Raw genomic sequence first — 17,350 nt, forward strand, 5'->3', positions numbered from 1 at the left:
GCAATTACATCAGAAATGTTCCATTTGCTTAGATAAAACTGGTAAATCTATGAAAATGCACAGTATCTGGGTTATTTAATAAAGTATGCAAGTTGTACATGTATACAATTTAAGATCAATTTTTCTTTATTGAAAGATGCCATATTACAACTGGATAATAGAATTACAGGAAGGAATTTAAACCCACTTTGTTTCCTCAAAGTATCTATTCACTGGATCGAAAGCAGTATCTCCAATGACAGCCAAATGAGGAAGCCTTGCCATACACTTGGCAACCACTGAGGCAGCCATAATTTTCTCTGAAACTTGACATGAACTAGAAAAGTAGAGCTACATACAATTAATTTATTTTATACTTTTAATTTATTGAAAATTTCCACTAACGAGTAGAATTTTAATAAATATTCTAATGTACATAATAGTCTTCCCCAACCTGATGCCTTCAAGTATGACGCAAATTTAACTTCTAAAAACCCTGCCATTCTGGCTGTAACTCTTGGGATCTTAGGATCCCGAGAGGTGGCATGCGAAGAAGAGGCTTCTTAGGGTTTTTTTTACAGGGTTTTTAAAATCAAATTTTAAGGGGGGGGGTTGATTTGGATGGCTCACACAGACTGGGGGGGGGGAGTCTGCCAGGACACAGACCAGAGCTAACTAATGGGCGCGAGTCAGGAGTGCTGGAAAAGGTTGGGATTCCGGGGGAGACATTAATCCATTCCATTGGGGGGTTTGCCATCTCTATTGTATGTGGGGGGCAGATACGGTGGGGGCCTAGGGCCAAATTATGTCTGGGGGATGCTGTTTAAGAGTGATGGCTCGGGTTTGCTGTTTAAGAGCGATCGCATGCTCCGACCCTCATTGCCCCTCGCACCCCTGGGTGCTCGGGATTACAGGATTCGGGTCTCCGTCTGGTATCGCTTAACGCCAGGTCTGTGGTACATAAGGCTCCCCTCATTTACGACCTCATACAAGAGGAGAGAGCGGACCTGGCGTGCATTACGGAGACCTAGTTGAGCCATGAGGGGGGTGTTCTCATTGAATTATGCCTCCCAGGCTTCCGGGCGTTTCACCAGCTGAGAGCCCAGAGCAGGGGTGGGGGAGTGGCAGTAGTTATTAGGGAAAGTCTTGGACCTCAGGAGGTCACTATGCCTCAGATAGGCAGGTGTGAGACCCTTTTTGGGGCCTTGGAGTTCTGGTAGGCCTTTTTGTTACGTACCTGTCTCCCTACTACGTTTCATCGGCCCTGTCGGAGCTGCTAGATATGTTAGCCGGATTGACTGTTGATTTCCCCAGGCTTATGGTCCTGGGGGATTTCAATCTGCATTCAATTGGCGAGACATCCAAGTCAGCTCGGGAGTTCATGGCTTCCATGATGGCTATGGACCTAACTCAGTTAATTCAAGACCCCACTCATAACAGGGGACACACGCTTAACATGATTTTCGTCTCTGGACAGTGGATGAATAATCTAGATTTAGGGGATATTTCTATCCAACCCTTGTCATGATCGGATTGTTTCCTCCTTAGGCTTGACTTTCATACTGCCACCCCTCGCCACAGGGAGGCGGAACCGATTAGATGGTTCCGCCCCAGGCACCTGATGGACCCTGAAAGGTTCCTGATGGATCTTGGGACTTTTCCTGAATCCCTTGCTCACAGTTCGACCAAAGCCCTAGTGGAAGTCTGGGATAGGATGGCCCCTGGGGCCTTGGACCGTGTTGTGCCTTTGCAACCTCTGACCCAGTGCCGATCCCGGGTAGCTCCCTGGTTTACCGAGGAGCTCTGGGACATGAAACACTAGAAAAGACACGTAAAGAGTGATTGGAGGGCTAGCCGGTCCAAATCTGACCGAACAATAGTAAGAATTCATATTAAATTCAACTTAGTGGCGATAAAAGCAGCAAAACGGCAACATTTTTCTGCTCTTATCGCATCTGCAGATAACTGCCCAGCCGCCCTGTTTAGGGTGACCCACTCCTTACTTAATCAAGGAACTGATCGCTCAGATTCGGACAGACTTGGACTCTGACTAGGTAGATTCAGTGAGGATGAATCTTGTGGAAACTATCTGGGATGAGTTTGACCCTGTGACTCCCAAGGGCATGGACAGGATTATGGGGAGACTCAGTGCTGCCACTTGTGCGCTGGACCAGTGTCCCTCTTGGTTAGTCTCGGCTTCCTGGGAGGTGACACAAGGCTGGCTCCAGGCGATTACCAACGCTTCATTGAGAGAGGGGTTCTTTCCCACCGCCTTGAAGGAGGGGGTAGTGAGGCCCCTCCTTAAGAAGCCTTCCATGGGCCCAGCCTCTTTAGCCAACTATCGTCCGGTCTCCAACCTTCGCTTTGTAGCGAAGATTGTTGAGAGCATGGTAGCACGTCAGCTTCCCCAATACCTGGACAAAGCTGCCTATCTGGATCCATTTCAGTCGGGTTTCAGGCCTGGGTACAGCACGGAGACAGCATTGGTTGCATTGGTTGATGATCTCTGGAGGGCCCGGGACAGGGGTTGTTCCTCTGCCCTGGTCCTATTAGACCTCTCAGTGGCTTTCAATACCATCGACCATGGTATCCTACTGTACGACTCGGGGGATTGGGAGTGGGGGGGGGGCACCATTTTGTGGTGGTTATCCTCCTACCTGTTGGATTGATCACAGGTCATGTTGACTGGAGGGCAGAGATCGACCCCGAGGTGCCTCACTTGTGGGGTGCCCCAGAGGTCGGTTCTTTCACCCCTCCTGTTCAACATATACATGAAACCGCTGGGCGAGATCATCCGTGGTTTTGGGGTACGGTATCATCAATACTCTGATGATACCCAACTTTTCATCTCTACCCCAAACCACTCAAACAATGCCCTCGACGTGATGTTCTGATGCCTGGAGGCTGTACAGATCTGGATGGGGACAAACAGGCTCAATCTCAATCTCTCCAAGACTGAGTGGCTGTGGTTCCTGTCATCCTGATTTGTGCATCTTGTACCATCTTTGATGATAGGGGGAGAAATTTTAGCCCCCTCAAAGAGGGCCCGCAATCTGGGAATCCTCCTGGATACGCGGCTTAGTTTAGAAGAATACCTGACTACCGTGACCAGGGGGACCTTTTACCAGGTTCGCCTGGTATGCCAGTTACGCCCCTTCCTGGATCGGGATGCCCTGTGTACAGTCACTCACAACCTCATCCTTTCTCGCCTGGACTACTGTAATACTCTCTACATGGGGCTGTCCTTGAAGAGCACCCATAGGCTTCAGCTGGTCCAGAATGCGGATGCACGGGTTGTCATGGAGGTACCTAGGTGCTCCCATGTTATACCCCTTTTAGGCGGCCTGCACTGGTTGCAAGTTTTTTTTCTGGGTGCGATTCAAGGTGTTAATTATGATCTTTAAAGCACTCCATGGCTTAGGCTGAGGGTACTTGCGAGACCACCTACTGCCACCAGTAGCCTCCTACCATCCAGTACGATCCCACAGAGTTGGCCTCCTCAGGATGCCATTGGCCAGGCAGTCTCGGCTGGTGACCCCCGGGGGGGAGCCTTCTCTGTGGGAACGCCTTCCCTTTGGAATGAGCTGCCCCCGGAGCTTCGCATAATTCCCAACCTCTGGTCCTTCTGGTGCGCCCTAAAAAGTTGGCTTTTCCAGAAAGCTGGTCTGGCCTGAATAAAATAAATTATTAATTTTAATTGTTAATTTTAATTTAATTTCTAAATCTCAGTGTAAATGTCTATTAAGGTGGCGCAGTGGTTAAATGCAGCACTGCAGGCTACTGCTAGATCAGCAGGTCAGCGGTTCAAATCTCACCGGCTCAGGGTTGACTCAGCCTTCCATCCTTCTGAGGTGGGTAAAATGAGGACCCAGATTGTTGGGGGCAATATGCTGACTCTCTGTAAACCGCTTAGAGAGGCCTGAAAGGCCTATGAAGCGGTATATAAGTCTACTGCTATTTTTGGATATTCTATTTAATCTTTCTTTTAATTTTTGTAATATGTGTTTTTATGTTGTACGCCACCCTGAGTCCTTCGGGAGAAGGGCGGCATATACAGTAAGTCCAATAAACCTGAACCTGAACTTCTGGGAACTGTAGTCTCAACAAATGTGGAAAATGCCAGTTGGAAGCCAATAGCTGTAAAACATCAGTGTGAACACTATTGGTAGACATGAATGCTGACTAGAAGTATACTATTACTAATTAAAGCCATTAATGTATTTGTTAACTTAGCTTCTCATTGACCTTGTCCCAGAATGCCAGTTTTCTCAGACCTATTCCAGTAAATCAAAATTATTGGGTAACACATTTAATCGTAAGCTGCCCAGGATCACCACAAACTGCAAGATGGATGGCACATAAATTTAATAATAATTTATTATATTAGATTAATAGTCACTTTAATATATCTAGTTGAAGCACATAATTATTACAATTGTTTTTATAGGAAACATGAACATATTGCAACCTACCCCCGCCCCTGGATCATGAATTAGTATGTTCAAGTTTAACACACAAGCAATTATTTTAATGAAGTAAATTTACTTTCTATGCCTTTATATTTGTCCTCACATCACTGTTTTTGCAGATTTCCTGCCAATAAACTCATTTGCTATGGCACTGAAGAAATATGAAGCTTTTAAGATTTAAATCAGTCAGAATAAATTATATTTTTCCCTAAGGCAAAATATTCACAGAATGTTTTGAGGTGCATATCCAGATATGTTACCAAAATCTTGTTCCAGAATTAATGGAAATCTATGTTCTTAACAAACATCATCTGAACAACCTATTTTTTTTTTAGTCTCAGAATTCCAAGGGTAATGGGTAAGGATAAGTAATGCCAATTACTTTATTCTACACATAGAAATATTGGTGGGGGAGGACTTTTTATAAAGGAGGAATGTTCTAAAATGCATCTAGGAGTCACTATTGAAAGTGATGATAAACAATAGCTATAAATATTTAGCTAACATAGACAGATGCGGATTGCTATTATTTCAATTTGAAACACAAATATTCAAATAGCAGAATGTACTATAGCACTGAAATAAAATTTACTGTGAAATACTGAGATAAATCCAACTCATATTCAGTCTTCACATGCACCATCATCACTCCCGCATATTGCTGCTCTACCGTAACTTCCTCTTGTCCTCTGAGTTGCATGTGACCTTGTCACTTGTTCAACAAAAATCAGGAAAAAAATGAGTTCACATACATTTCCATATTTGATAAAGTGTTCTTATTGTGGGAATGTCCTTTACAGAAAATAGTCTTTGATGATGAAATGAAAATGTTTTGCAATAATATATAAATATATCACAGCAATATTAATAAATATTAGGGAAAGGTTTTCAATTTTTTAAACTAAGGTGAACAATCTGCAACCTTAGGACCATATGTATCTCTCAACTAATTTAAGAAAGCTGAGTTTCAAAAGAATTTTATAAAACTCCCTCTTCTATTGCTGCCTATGACAAGCGAAATAAGAGAGTATCAAAAATAGAAAAAAGACGAGTGAAAACCTACCTACCTACCTACCTACCTACCTACCTACCTACCTACCCCCCCCACACACACTCATTCATTCATTCTCTCTCTCTTTCCATATTTTTTCTATTTCTGATACTTTCTTAGATTATACACCCACCCACACATATATGCACACACATATATTGTATCTGCTACTATCTGCTTTAATCCTATCCACTAGGGACCAGTATCCTCCAACAGAAGTGGATATCCAAAAACAAAAGGTTCCCCATTCCTTGGTCAAAATTCTAATTGTATATAACTAATTATTTCAATCTGCCTAGCAACCAATATCTGTGACATACAAGTCCTCTTAGAAGTATGACTTAATTGGCTGGGCTCAGAAGTTCATTAGTCTTCCACACACCCACAGATCTACTAGAAATAAAATTATCAAAATGGTATACACAGTTCACCTTTCCTTAATCCTCAGATCACAGTAATAAAGATGTGTCATAATGTCATACATCTATTATATAGGACTTCCTATTATTTCCACCACTTTCCAGGGTTGAAGAACATTTCTATTTTTTTAAATATATCTCCTGTATTGTTTTCTATTTTATTGACCAGAAGGAGGGAGGCATTATGTGACCAGACTTATCACAATTTGAATTTATGGGACATAGATAGGTAGATGTTATGCTATGGGATTCAAATCTTCAACCAGGAATTGAACCGAAGGACATTTAGCACAAAATCAGTCATGTAATGCCTGTATCCTGCTAGTCAATGGAAATAGATACAAAAATGTTGCACTGACCACTACCTATCTATGATCAGTGTACAATAGACCGAGAAAATAGTGAATGTAATCTAGAACCCTAATATTAACCAAAATTTAATAAATGTTGAGTTTATCTTGTCATCCACAACAAATTTTTGGAAATGTTCTTTTCGTAACTTTGATACAATTGTAATTTGTTCTTAGCCCTTCAAATAGCTGGGAATGGGACCACAATACTTTTTATTCTGTATTCTGAGTAGGAGTAGATATAGAATAATATCCTGCAGGAGTATGTTACTAGGAAATGCCAATCATTTATCTAACCATCAGTCATCTGGCATGCAGAGATGGCATGAAAGGAATCTCTAGATAAATCATTTTTCTAAATAACGGAAAGGGTTGAATATAAAACTATTGTTAAATGAGAATTCTGCATCCTAAGGATATCCCACTGAGAAAATAGATTGCTATTATTTAAAATGTTTGTAATTTGTCTCCATCAAGAAAGGCACTTAAAATAAATAAAAAAGATAGCTAAAACATTAACATCAACATCTCCAATGGAAACATTATCTTTAATTTTATCGTGGTTTTTAAATATAGTTATGTTTACTAAAAAGAGTTTATTTCATTATTATGTCATACTTTTATAGTTATCAGGACAAATCAGAAGAATAAACACCTGATTTCATTTCCCAGAGCACACTAAGCAAATGACCATACTTAAATCACACAATAAATATCAGTCCACAATGTTACATTAAATTTAAAAGGATGAATGAACTTTAAAAAAAACAATCTTGGAAGATTCAAAATTAGCAAAACAACTACATGTCTGGTGTTAACATATGAAACTATGATTTCTCATTGATATATATGAAGGATATATAAAGGAAGTTTACCAAAGTATACTAATGACACATAAATTATTATACGGTCAATATCTATTCAAAATTGCCAATTGTATGTGATCCTGAAACAGACTACTTAACATTTATTCCATGTAGTATTTCCCACATCAGTTTCAGAGACAAATGAGAATCATAAACATTTGAAAAGGCTCCATGTGTTTAAGGGGATGCTTGCAAACATTTGATTGCACTTGCTTTCTTTGTCTGCTCTCATAGATTGTAGTGTCACAGTTCATCCCAGGATAATGTTTAACAAAAACAAACCTAGGCATAAATCAGAATGACCAAATGGCCTCAGAAGTTTAACTCCATAATGTGCGGTAAAGAGCAGCACTAAATTTAAACAGCTAAATCTGCTGCTGCTAATGTGAGTATAGTGGGACATTTGTCTACAATGAAGGAAGAAGTTGTGAAAATTTTGTTGCATGAACTATAACAATATGAAACACACATCCTCCCCTCAAAAAAGATTAACACCATGAGAACTTCTACAAACAAATACCATTGTGGAAAAGATTTTATCCTGGAATATTATATTTACCTTGTGCTGCCTTTTGCATGTGCCTCTGGATTATCTCCTCTTTCAGATGATCTGTGTGAAAATCAGAATCCAAAATTAGTCCCACAACCCAAATGCAGTATTTTATACTGGAGACCCAAAATATTGAAGGTGAAAGGAATACCAGCGATCTGCTACAAATTTATGAATAATTTTGATTTCATTATGAATTACACATGTGCAGTGAGATTGGATACAAAACTATTACTAACAATATCCTGCAATCATCTTGGTTCATATTTTCCCACCAGAATAATACTGTCTGAAAGTAGGTTCTACATTCTGATTAGCTCCATGGCTAACACATTTGCTGACAGAAATATATGCATATAGTATCACGGTTGGGCTTTTCTATCATGCAATTTTTGTTTGATGAGTTTATAAAACTTTTTCTATGATTACATGTTCCCTGAATGGAATGGACAAATGGAGCATGGAAATATAACGGGGTTCAATTTTGTATAACAATTTCAATTTGTTCCACTGTAAATATGTCAAATTCTACCACTGCTGGCAATATATTTTATAAAGAGGTGTACAAAACTTTTCAAGGTCGAAACACCTCTAAAAAAGCCTGTTCCAACCATGGAACTGAATGTTTCAATATCAATGGAAGTAATTTAATGTAGAAGAGCTTGTTCTAACCTTACCTTTTCAGAAGTACACTGACCTGAAAATGAGCCATTCTGACCTTAATTTGGTGGTTTGAATGCTTTTCTTTTTGAGGTCAGAACATAACTGTTCTGCTAGAACAAACTGCTCTAATATTGAAATAGTTTAGTGAGATTGCAGTGGAATGTTTCAAAATCAAGATATTTCAAACTTGAATGTTTAAAAGGTTTGTACATCTTGTAAAGCTCAATGAATGTTAATACAAACCTCCTTCATTAAAATTATCAGATATGTTCAGAAACTTTAGTGTTATAGAACTGAGAAGTACTGGTGGAAATGTATTGTCCATTCCATATAATTCATAGCATCACAGAATCACAAGGGATCTAAGAGGCGAAATCCAACAACAGCAAATTCACCACACCATACCCAATAGCTGACTATCCAGCCTCAGTTTGAAAACCTCCAGTAAAGAGGAAGAAGTGGTTCCTTGCAGTCACCTATTCTATTGATTGACTGTTCTTACTGTCAAGAAGTTCTTCCAAATTAAGCAGAAGAGCAAATGAGAGTTATTGTGGATAGATGGTGAGAGGAATTGATATAATATTGGATAATATATAATAGTGTTTGTTAAGATGTAATGGTATACTTGTGGATAATTATATGAAAACAAAAAAATAAAAATAAAATAAAAAAGTTCTTCCAAATTATCTACTCTATATATACATCCTTGATATTCCATTTCCTTAGTTCTAGTCTTATGCTCTGGAGCAAATGAGAATAAGTCCAACCCCACTAAAATATGATAGCCCTTCAGATAGAGTTAAACAACCTTATCAATCTTCTCTTCTGCAAGCTATATATACCTAGTTTTTTAACAGTTCCTCATAGTATTTGCTATCACAGTGTACTCTTTTACAGAATATCCTCAAGAGGCTCCCTGACCTTGAAGGAGTGTTAGGTGGGAGTAGTAGCAATTTTGTGAATAAGCTAGAAGGAATTCCTATCACCAGCAAGTTTTAATGTAACAGCTGTTCAAACCTTCTTAGGTAAACTTTATTAAAATTATTTGAAAAAGGTACAAAACAGTGAAGGTAGGGGAAAGAGCATGATGATAATAGCAGCTTCCTTTTGAAAAAATATTTATAAATGACTGAGTATGCCCTCCTCTATACCCTTAATATCGTACAGTATTATATAAACAAAAACAGATGTTTAATAGCAAACATTAAAAAATCCCATATACTCTGACTCATATTCCATGTTTCAGTTCTAGCTCAATTAAGAACAAAGAGCCAGTTAAATTAATGTTTCATCTACATTTAGGACTTTGAAATGTTTAGAAAACAGTTGACTTGAGAACATTTTTAAAACATGTAAGAAATATGGCTCTTAAAAAACAGCCTGCTTATATTGGCTCTCCAGTAATTGGACATTTAATTAACTGGTACATTGCATCCAAAAGCCACATTGATGCAATTAGAGCCCAACTGAAGATTTGCAAAACAATTGCAATCTTTTGTGTCTCTAATAATCAGGCAAGACAGTTAAAATCCAGGCAAAAAGGGAATATTGGGACCCGAAAGCACAATTAAAGGGTGGTGAAACCTGGCCTGGCAATAATAGGTATGAAAGGGATTTGGGTATCCTTGTCAACCACAAGTTAAGCTTGAGATAACAGAGTAAGTAAGCTGCTAAAAAACATAAATGCTATCTAGGATGCATTAACAGCAGAACCAAGTCAGATTATGGGAAGCAATTATTCCCCATTCCTCTACCAGACCACATTTCTCTGAAAATGGGTATCATAGTTGAAAAAGTGCCAAATTGTATAGCAAGTTAGAGGAATGCTAAGGCAGTTGTGAAGTATCTAGAACCCAAGCATTGTGTGGTTAAAGGTTGCCAGGTGATAGAAGTAAGTTCTTCCCTCCCTCAAGGTCTTCAAATACAGATTGGATGATCATTTATTACAGCCTTTCAAGTGAGACAGCAAGGGCTATAGAAAGAATAGGGAAATCTTTTCTTTGTCCTACATTAATATCATGCCTATGTTACGTTTCCTCTTGAATATATCATTGTTTGAAGCCTCTCAATTCATGTACACTGCATTTTAAAGATGAGGGTCATGTTAATTTCTACAGAGACAGATTTTCATTATAACTGTTTTGCCCTATGTAACCTCTCCTCAATCTTCACTGGATGATATTTGCTCTTTAACAAGATTACTATGATTGTAACTACATGTAATTTACACTTTCTTCAGGATTTGTGCAACAGAAGAGAGATGAATCGTTGATATCACCAACTCAATATCTGCTGTCTGCTTGAAAGTATAAGATTTAAAAAAATGTTTAACACATTTAGACCTATGCTGTGGTGAACCATTTATTTCAGTTATGGTTGTAAAAAAAAGTTGTATATAGGTCAGTTAGATTAATGGTCCATTTAAATATGATGTTCAACCACTAGGTCATTATATAGGTTACACCTATGGTCAGCTACATACCTCAAAAATGCAATCAACTCTTTTTTGCTCAACCACAGATGCTAACCATCATATTTTTCCTGAGTCCAACATTTTCTGTTATATAGCTGCTAGAATATAATGGAAATGAGCACAATAATCTAGAATATTAGCAGGGATAAGAATATACATGAATTTAGAATAGGTATTTTTATATCTATATGGAGGTATATGGAGATATTTCTTAATTATTTCTTAATTGACAAAAATCATGAAACTTTGCCTATAGTTTCTATTACAAGCTTATTTATCATGATAAACATGTGTATCCACATATTGAAATACAATACATAGTTCAGTACAAAATTTATCTGAATGTCAAACAATTTAGAAGAATGCAGAGATAATATAAGATACCTATAATGGTGCAATCATATGCAGGTCAATTCATTAATATTGAGCCACGGTGGTGCAGTGGTTAGAGTGCAGTACTGCAAGCTACTTCTGCTGATCACTGGCTGCCAACAGTTTGGCAGATTGAATCTCACTGGCTCAAGGTTGACTCAGCCTTCCATCCTTCTGAGGTGGGTAAAATGAGGACCCAGACTGTTGGGGGCAATATGCTGACTCTGTAAACTGCTTAGAGAGGGCTATAAAAACACTATGAAGTAGTATATAAATCTAAGTGCTATTGCTAATAAAACCCATTCAAAGGGTAGAGACTCACACCTTCCAATTAAATTAGACTTAATGGTACAAGTGTTTATAACTCCCATCTTCCAAGGATATCAGTCTCAAATGAAATTAAAGGTACCTAGGGTATCAAAACCAAACTGAAAAGATCCATTTGTTCACCCCAGTTCAATGCATATTACAATATCAATTCAACATCACATATTCTTTATTATCAATTTTGTCCTAATCACTATGAAAGATCAGTTTTGCTTAAAACAAAGTATTTTGCTAGTGTTATGGGAATGGCTTCAGAATGGAAAAGGCTGAGGACTATCATCTTATACTGTATGAATCACAGTAATGTATTTCATCTGTATATGACAATCAAGAGAAAATAAGCAGGCTCTGTATAATAAAAATAATGTGTTTATGCCATCAGCAGCTGTTAAAATACTAATGTGGATTTTTTTTTCCTTTGCTGCAGTGTAAACAACCAAGTGTTCAAAAAGTATTTTATTATTTCCATAGCATTTCTTTCACTACTGGTCATATATAGTAGAATACATAATTAGCATGTAGTCTGAAATATTGTAAATCATATGAGCCAGAAAACTGCTGCCTAAATAAAAGCATGAAGGCAAATTAGGAAATGTTCCAGCACTTTACATGTATGGGACCTTTTATAAAAACAAAGGAAAGGTTTCAAACATTAGTACTGCCATTTCCATAACGTTCAGAAACACAAATATTTATCCAAGAAACAGTGAATGATTGTATGTTCTTACAGAAATACACCTTTTGATCTTGATAATATAAACTGTAAACAAGGTGCCTTTTAAGTAGAGTTTGCTTAAAACTGAACTTAGAACTTGGCTGACATCTCTATTACTAATTATATTTTCTGAAATCTCACCAAACAAGCTGCTAAAATATTCCCACAGTAGATACCAAATCATTTTTTCCAAGAAAGCTATTCTTGGTTTGGAGATAACAGCACCAATAAATGTTGAATGTTGTAGCTCCACATGTTCTGGCAAAAAAAATCATTTGGGGGATTTGAGGAATTCACTTAGCATGTGGTGAGCTGTCATTGGAAACTGTGATTAATCTAGCAGTCTTGGCCTCAATTTCTGGACATTTTATCATCCCAAGGTATGGAAAGGAGATGAAACTAACAAAAGAACTGTGTACACTTTTGATGGAAGACATAAGGCATGACTGAATAGGAAAGATAAAATGAAGAGGAAAGAAAAATTATGAGGGAGAGCTCAGTCTGTTTTCTTTGAACTCTGCTTGTTAGATTAATGAGGTTAATTTAAATTTATTACTCTTTCTTTCAAATGCATGTCCCTAATTAGCAACTAGAAGAAAAAGCAAAGGCTTTCATTTTTCTCAGCTTCGAAATCTTGTTTGAATAGGTCAATGGCATTGTCAGTAAAAAAATAAGTACAAACCAGAGTCAATTTCCTTCTTTCAAAGTAGCAATTCCCATGAAAGATAACTGTTACATGAACCATTTGGTAATTTGATTAGAACTCATAACTATTATTTTAATAAAATATGATATCACAGTATAATAATTTTTACATTCAAAATGAAAGTCTGTTAATAAAGTGAGTTGCTCTGAAGTATATATAACATCAAACAATGTCTTTGTACAACCTATATAAGGCATAAATTAAAATTCAGGCTTAATGTTTATTACAAACTTCTTAGTAAGCAGCTTAATCCACTAAGAAATAAACTCTATTAACATGAATGACATGTATGCAAAAGATTTGCAGCTCCCCATTCTCAGGCCCATGCCTAGCAATACTGGGAAATATAATGATATAAGTCTGGTAAACATTAAAAATATATTTATCAGTTTGAGACATACTACATAGGTACACTATTTAATTGATTGGAAAATTCAACGGGAGGTTCATTTGATGCTTACTTTTAGGTTATTTCAATGTATAATTACATATTCAATCTGTAATTCTCTCATCTCTTATAGTAAATGGTATTTGTATTGCTAATTCCATGCTGTTATTTTTCACAAATGATTTATATATCTCCCATGTTTTATTACATAGCTATTTATAATTCAGTGCAACTCTAAGTGGAAAATATAGGCTTCATTGTTTACTGTGAATATATGTTCATTTCACTGCCTTAGTCCAATGGTAAAATTTTTGGCACTGTATTGGAACAGACAGGAAAACAACAACAACAATGAACAGTAGCTTGGTTTACATACTATGCTAAGCTAGGCTTTGCACAGTTGAAATTTTTACCAATTATATCATAATTGGTTGGATATGAATATAGTAAGTCTTAAACCAGTGGCCTGGTTTATTTGGGTATTCTTGCCATTCTGGGAGCTGAAGTCCACATGTTTTAAAGTTGCTAAGATTGAAAACCTTCTTTAACTATAACTTAGAAATTCAATGGCTGAATTCACATATCCTAATATCAAAAAGATCCCCTTCCTCAAAAATTCTTTCTGAAGAGCCTAAAACTAATTGGAATGCAAAACACTGTAACCCTTCCACAGTCATATTATGGAGAAAGGATTTGGAGTGCGAGTTCAAACTTTACGTCTATGCTGGGAGAATGAGTACCAAGAGCAAAACAGCCTCCCAGTGTTTTACAGGGCTGCCATATTTTAATAGCAGTTTAAAGAAGCTGACTTAAGGCAAGGAACATGATTCCTCCATGATTTGGTGAATGAGTGGCAGTCACTTGCTCATATTTCAAGGCTAGAATTCTATAATTATTTGATATATAATTTTAAAAATAATGATTACAGGAAAGTGTTAGATTTATTTCTTCACTTCTATTCAAACAAACCATATTATGGCATAACACACTTTTTTTCAAAGTCAGTAAAAATATGTATGCTATATGTTATTAATTTATTGTGCTATAATACCAACAAAGTTAATGTAAAAGGTGGAAGTGAAATGGAAACTACATACCGTAATAAAAATACCAAACAATTTAATTTAAAATATTTCTTTCTTTCTTATTTTTATTAGTGCATTCATTCTATCAAAGGAACATTTCTCATATAAGAGAAAGAAAATCTTTGGGTATAACTCTAAATATGGCCATTACACCAACTTCTGACAGCTACAGTAATTTGGCACAACAGCAGCAAAACAAATTTGTCCTACCACAAAGTGAAGAGTCATACTCACTATGCTGTTTAATATGAAACAGACCAAGGAAGTTGGCAGCAGTGAGAGTTTGAATGGAAAGTGTGCGGGAACTGAAGAAAGGAAACACAAAAAATATATGTAGCTTGATCCACAACATCAGAATCAAAAACAGTCTGTCTAGACCATGGACAGAAACCCTATTTGGCCTGGGAGCTATGACCCACTTTAGACCTTGTCCTGTGGGTTTGAAGAAGGCTTCAAAGAGTGATGGCCATCTGTGTCCAGTTTTCCATGGTCTAAGGATTTTCTTGGAGAAAACTCAGGTTAAAGTTAAAAATAGGCATAGTTCACCTTTCAGAAACAATGATAAAAAGCACACATATCTTGTATTTTCTAATGGCACTTCCCTAGTAATAGCTCATAGTAATATATATAATGGTATCAATTACATTTTTCCTGTCCCAAGACAAGAAAAGTCCAAGTCATAGCTTTGGATCAGTTATTAGTTACATGTTTATTATTTTATCTCCTATTTAAGCATTGGAACCCTACATTATATCACCTACCAAAGCCTTTAAAGAATTCCATTTGCCAAGACCAGCAAAATTTCTCATACTACATGCTAAGCCAGTTGCTCTGTGGAAAAGGCACAGTTATTTATTTCTTTGAGTCCTCTTTGATTCAGCTAGCGGACTGGATCATAGCCCATCAGTTCTGTGATTCTGCATGGGTCCAAATGAACAATAAGCTTGTAAATAACTTTCCCCCCCAGTTAGATGGAGTGCATCTGGACATTGCTTTCAGTTGTTTATCATATCTCTTTCTGAATTAAATACAGAATTGGCCCATTACCACAATTTCTGCAAAAACAGTAAAACTTCAAGACTGCATATTGCAAAGGTTCACTGTCCTTTAAGTCAACTGCGTATCCATGCTGATGCAGCAGGCTAGTCTCCATTGGCCTGCACGAATCAATATGTGACCGTCTGTATTTTTATTATTTGATCATTTTTAAGGAATGTCAGAAATTTAAAAAGCACTGAGTTGATAACTCAGCACTAGAAGACTACTTTAGAAGATTACGTTAACCAGTGTTTTAAAAAGAAGGCATTGCAGGAATGTGATAAAGCAAGCACTACATATAGTACTGTAAAAGAGAATAATCTTTTAGAGGATTAAGAACCTCAGAAAATATTTTTGAGCATTTGCAAGCCACAGGGTGCCGATACAACAAAGCAAACTAGCTGTGGGGGGGGGGTCATTTCCCCCCCCCCAGAGGCATTTTTTAGAGGAGAAGATGTACTTCTCTGCTTTGGGTGTCTACTCTGTAGTTGTTGTATTGTCTCAAAATCCTAAGAAACTGCACTACCTCTTATTGAAATGAGTTAGATTTCTGGGTGGCGGGGCACTTGTACCACTTACAGTCATGGAGCCCCAAGTTGTCCATTTCAATCTATCACAGATTATAAAGCTTTTCTTAACAGACCAGAAGCCTAGTTTAGCTTCTTCATTGTTTTACTACTTTCTCTATTTTACAATTCCACGAGTTCCTGCTTGCAAGCAAATGGTATTTCTTGCAGCTCTTCCAATGTACTATGGTCGTTACTTCGCCATGTCATTCTTTGTAGTCAATCTGTGATTATTATTATACCATTGTATCACAGCGGCCAGTTGTTTTGCCAGATGTGGAATTGGTTACTAGTTGGGCCCCACACAGGGGCCTAGGATATTGTAACGTATTTTCGTAATATGCGTGCAGATCCAAGCAGTGCGGCTTTTTGCATTTGACTGATGATGATTTTGTCAATTTTTAACTGTTTTAAATGTAATTCCAGTGCTTTGGGAATAGCACCCAGGTGTGCCAATTACCACTGGAATTACCACTGCTGGTTTGTGCCATAGTCGTTGAATTCAATTTTAAGTCCTGGTATTTTGCGATTTTTCATGTTCCTTCTCAGCTACCCTGCTATCACCTGGTATTGCGATGTCTATGATTTTGACCTTATTTTTCTCAACCAGTGTGATGTCTGGTGTATTATGCGCCAATATTTTGTCTGTTTGTATGTGAAAATCCCACAAGATCTTGACCATCTGATTTTCGGTGACTTTTTCAGGCTGATGTTCCCACCAGTTTGTTGCTGTTTTAATATTATAATTTTTGCACAAATTCCAATGGATCATTTGTGCTACTGAATTGTGCCGCAATTTATAATCAGTCTGCGCGATATTTTTACAGCAGCTGAGTATGTGATCAACAGTTTCATCAGCTTCTTTGCAAAGTCTGCATTTGGCATCATCAGAGGATTTTTCGATTTGGCCTTAATGGCATTTGTGCGGATAACTTGTTCTTGCGCAGCCAGGATTAGTGACTCTGTTTCTTTCTTTAATGTACCTGTTGTTAACCATAACCAAGTTTGTTCACTGTCCACTTTATCTTTATTTTTTCCAGAAATTGGCCATGCAGTGCTTTGTTCTGCCAACTCTCCATTCTTGATTTTATCACATCTTTTCTGTATTCTTGTTTCGTCTGTTGGGCCTTCAGTAGATTTTTGTTCTTACTTCGATTAATAGATGTTCTTGACTTTCTTTTAAATAATCAGCCAGTGCATGTTTTTCTTCTTCAACTGTTTGCTTCACTTGTAATAATCCTCTGCCACCTGATTTTCGGGGCAGGTATAGTTCTATCAGTATCACCACGTGGATGTAAATGTAGTGCATTGTCATTAGTTTCTGGTTTTTCGG

At 37.5% G+C, this 17,350-nt stretch overlaps 1 protein-coding gene across 1 annotated transcript in view; it reads right to left on the reverse strand.

Annotated features, from left to right (window-relative positions):
- KIF6 (kinesin family member 6) overlaps positions 1 to 17,350 on the reverse strand; it is a 125,947-nt gene that overhangs the window by 26,168 nt on the left and 82,429 nt on the right. Inside the window, 1 exon segment of the mRNA XM_032216948.1 lies at positions 7,694 to 7,744. Within this exon segment, the coding sequence (XP_032072839.1) occupies positions 7,694 to 7,744 (51 nt within the window).

This window comes from Thamnophis elegans, chromosome 4, assembly GCF_009769535.1.
Source record: "Thamnophis elegans isolate rThaEle1 chromosome 4, rThaEle1.pri, whole genome shotgun sequence".
Classification (NCBI taxonomy): domain Eukaryota; kingdom Metazoa; phylum Chordata; class Lepidosauria; order Squamata; family Colubridae; genus Thamnophis; species Thamnophis elegans.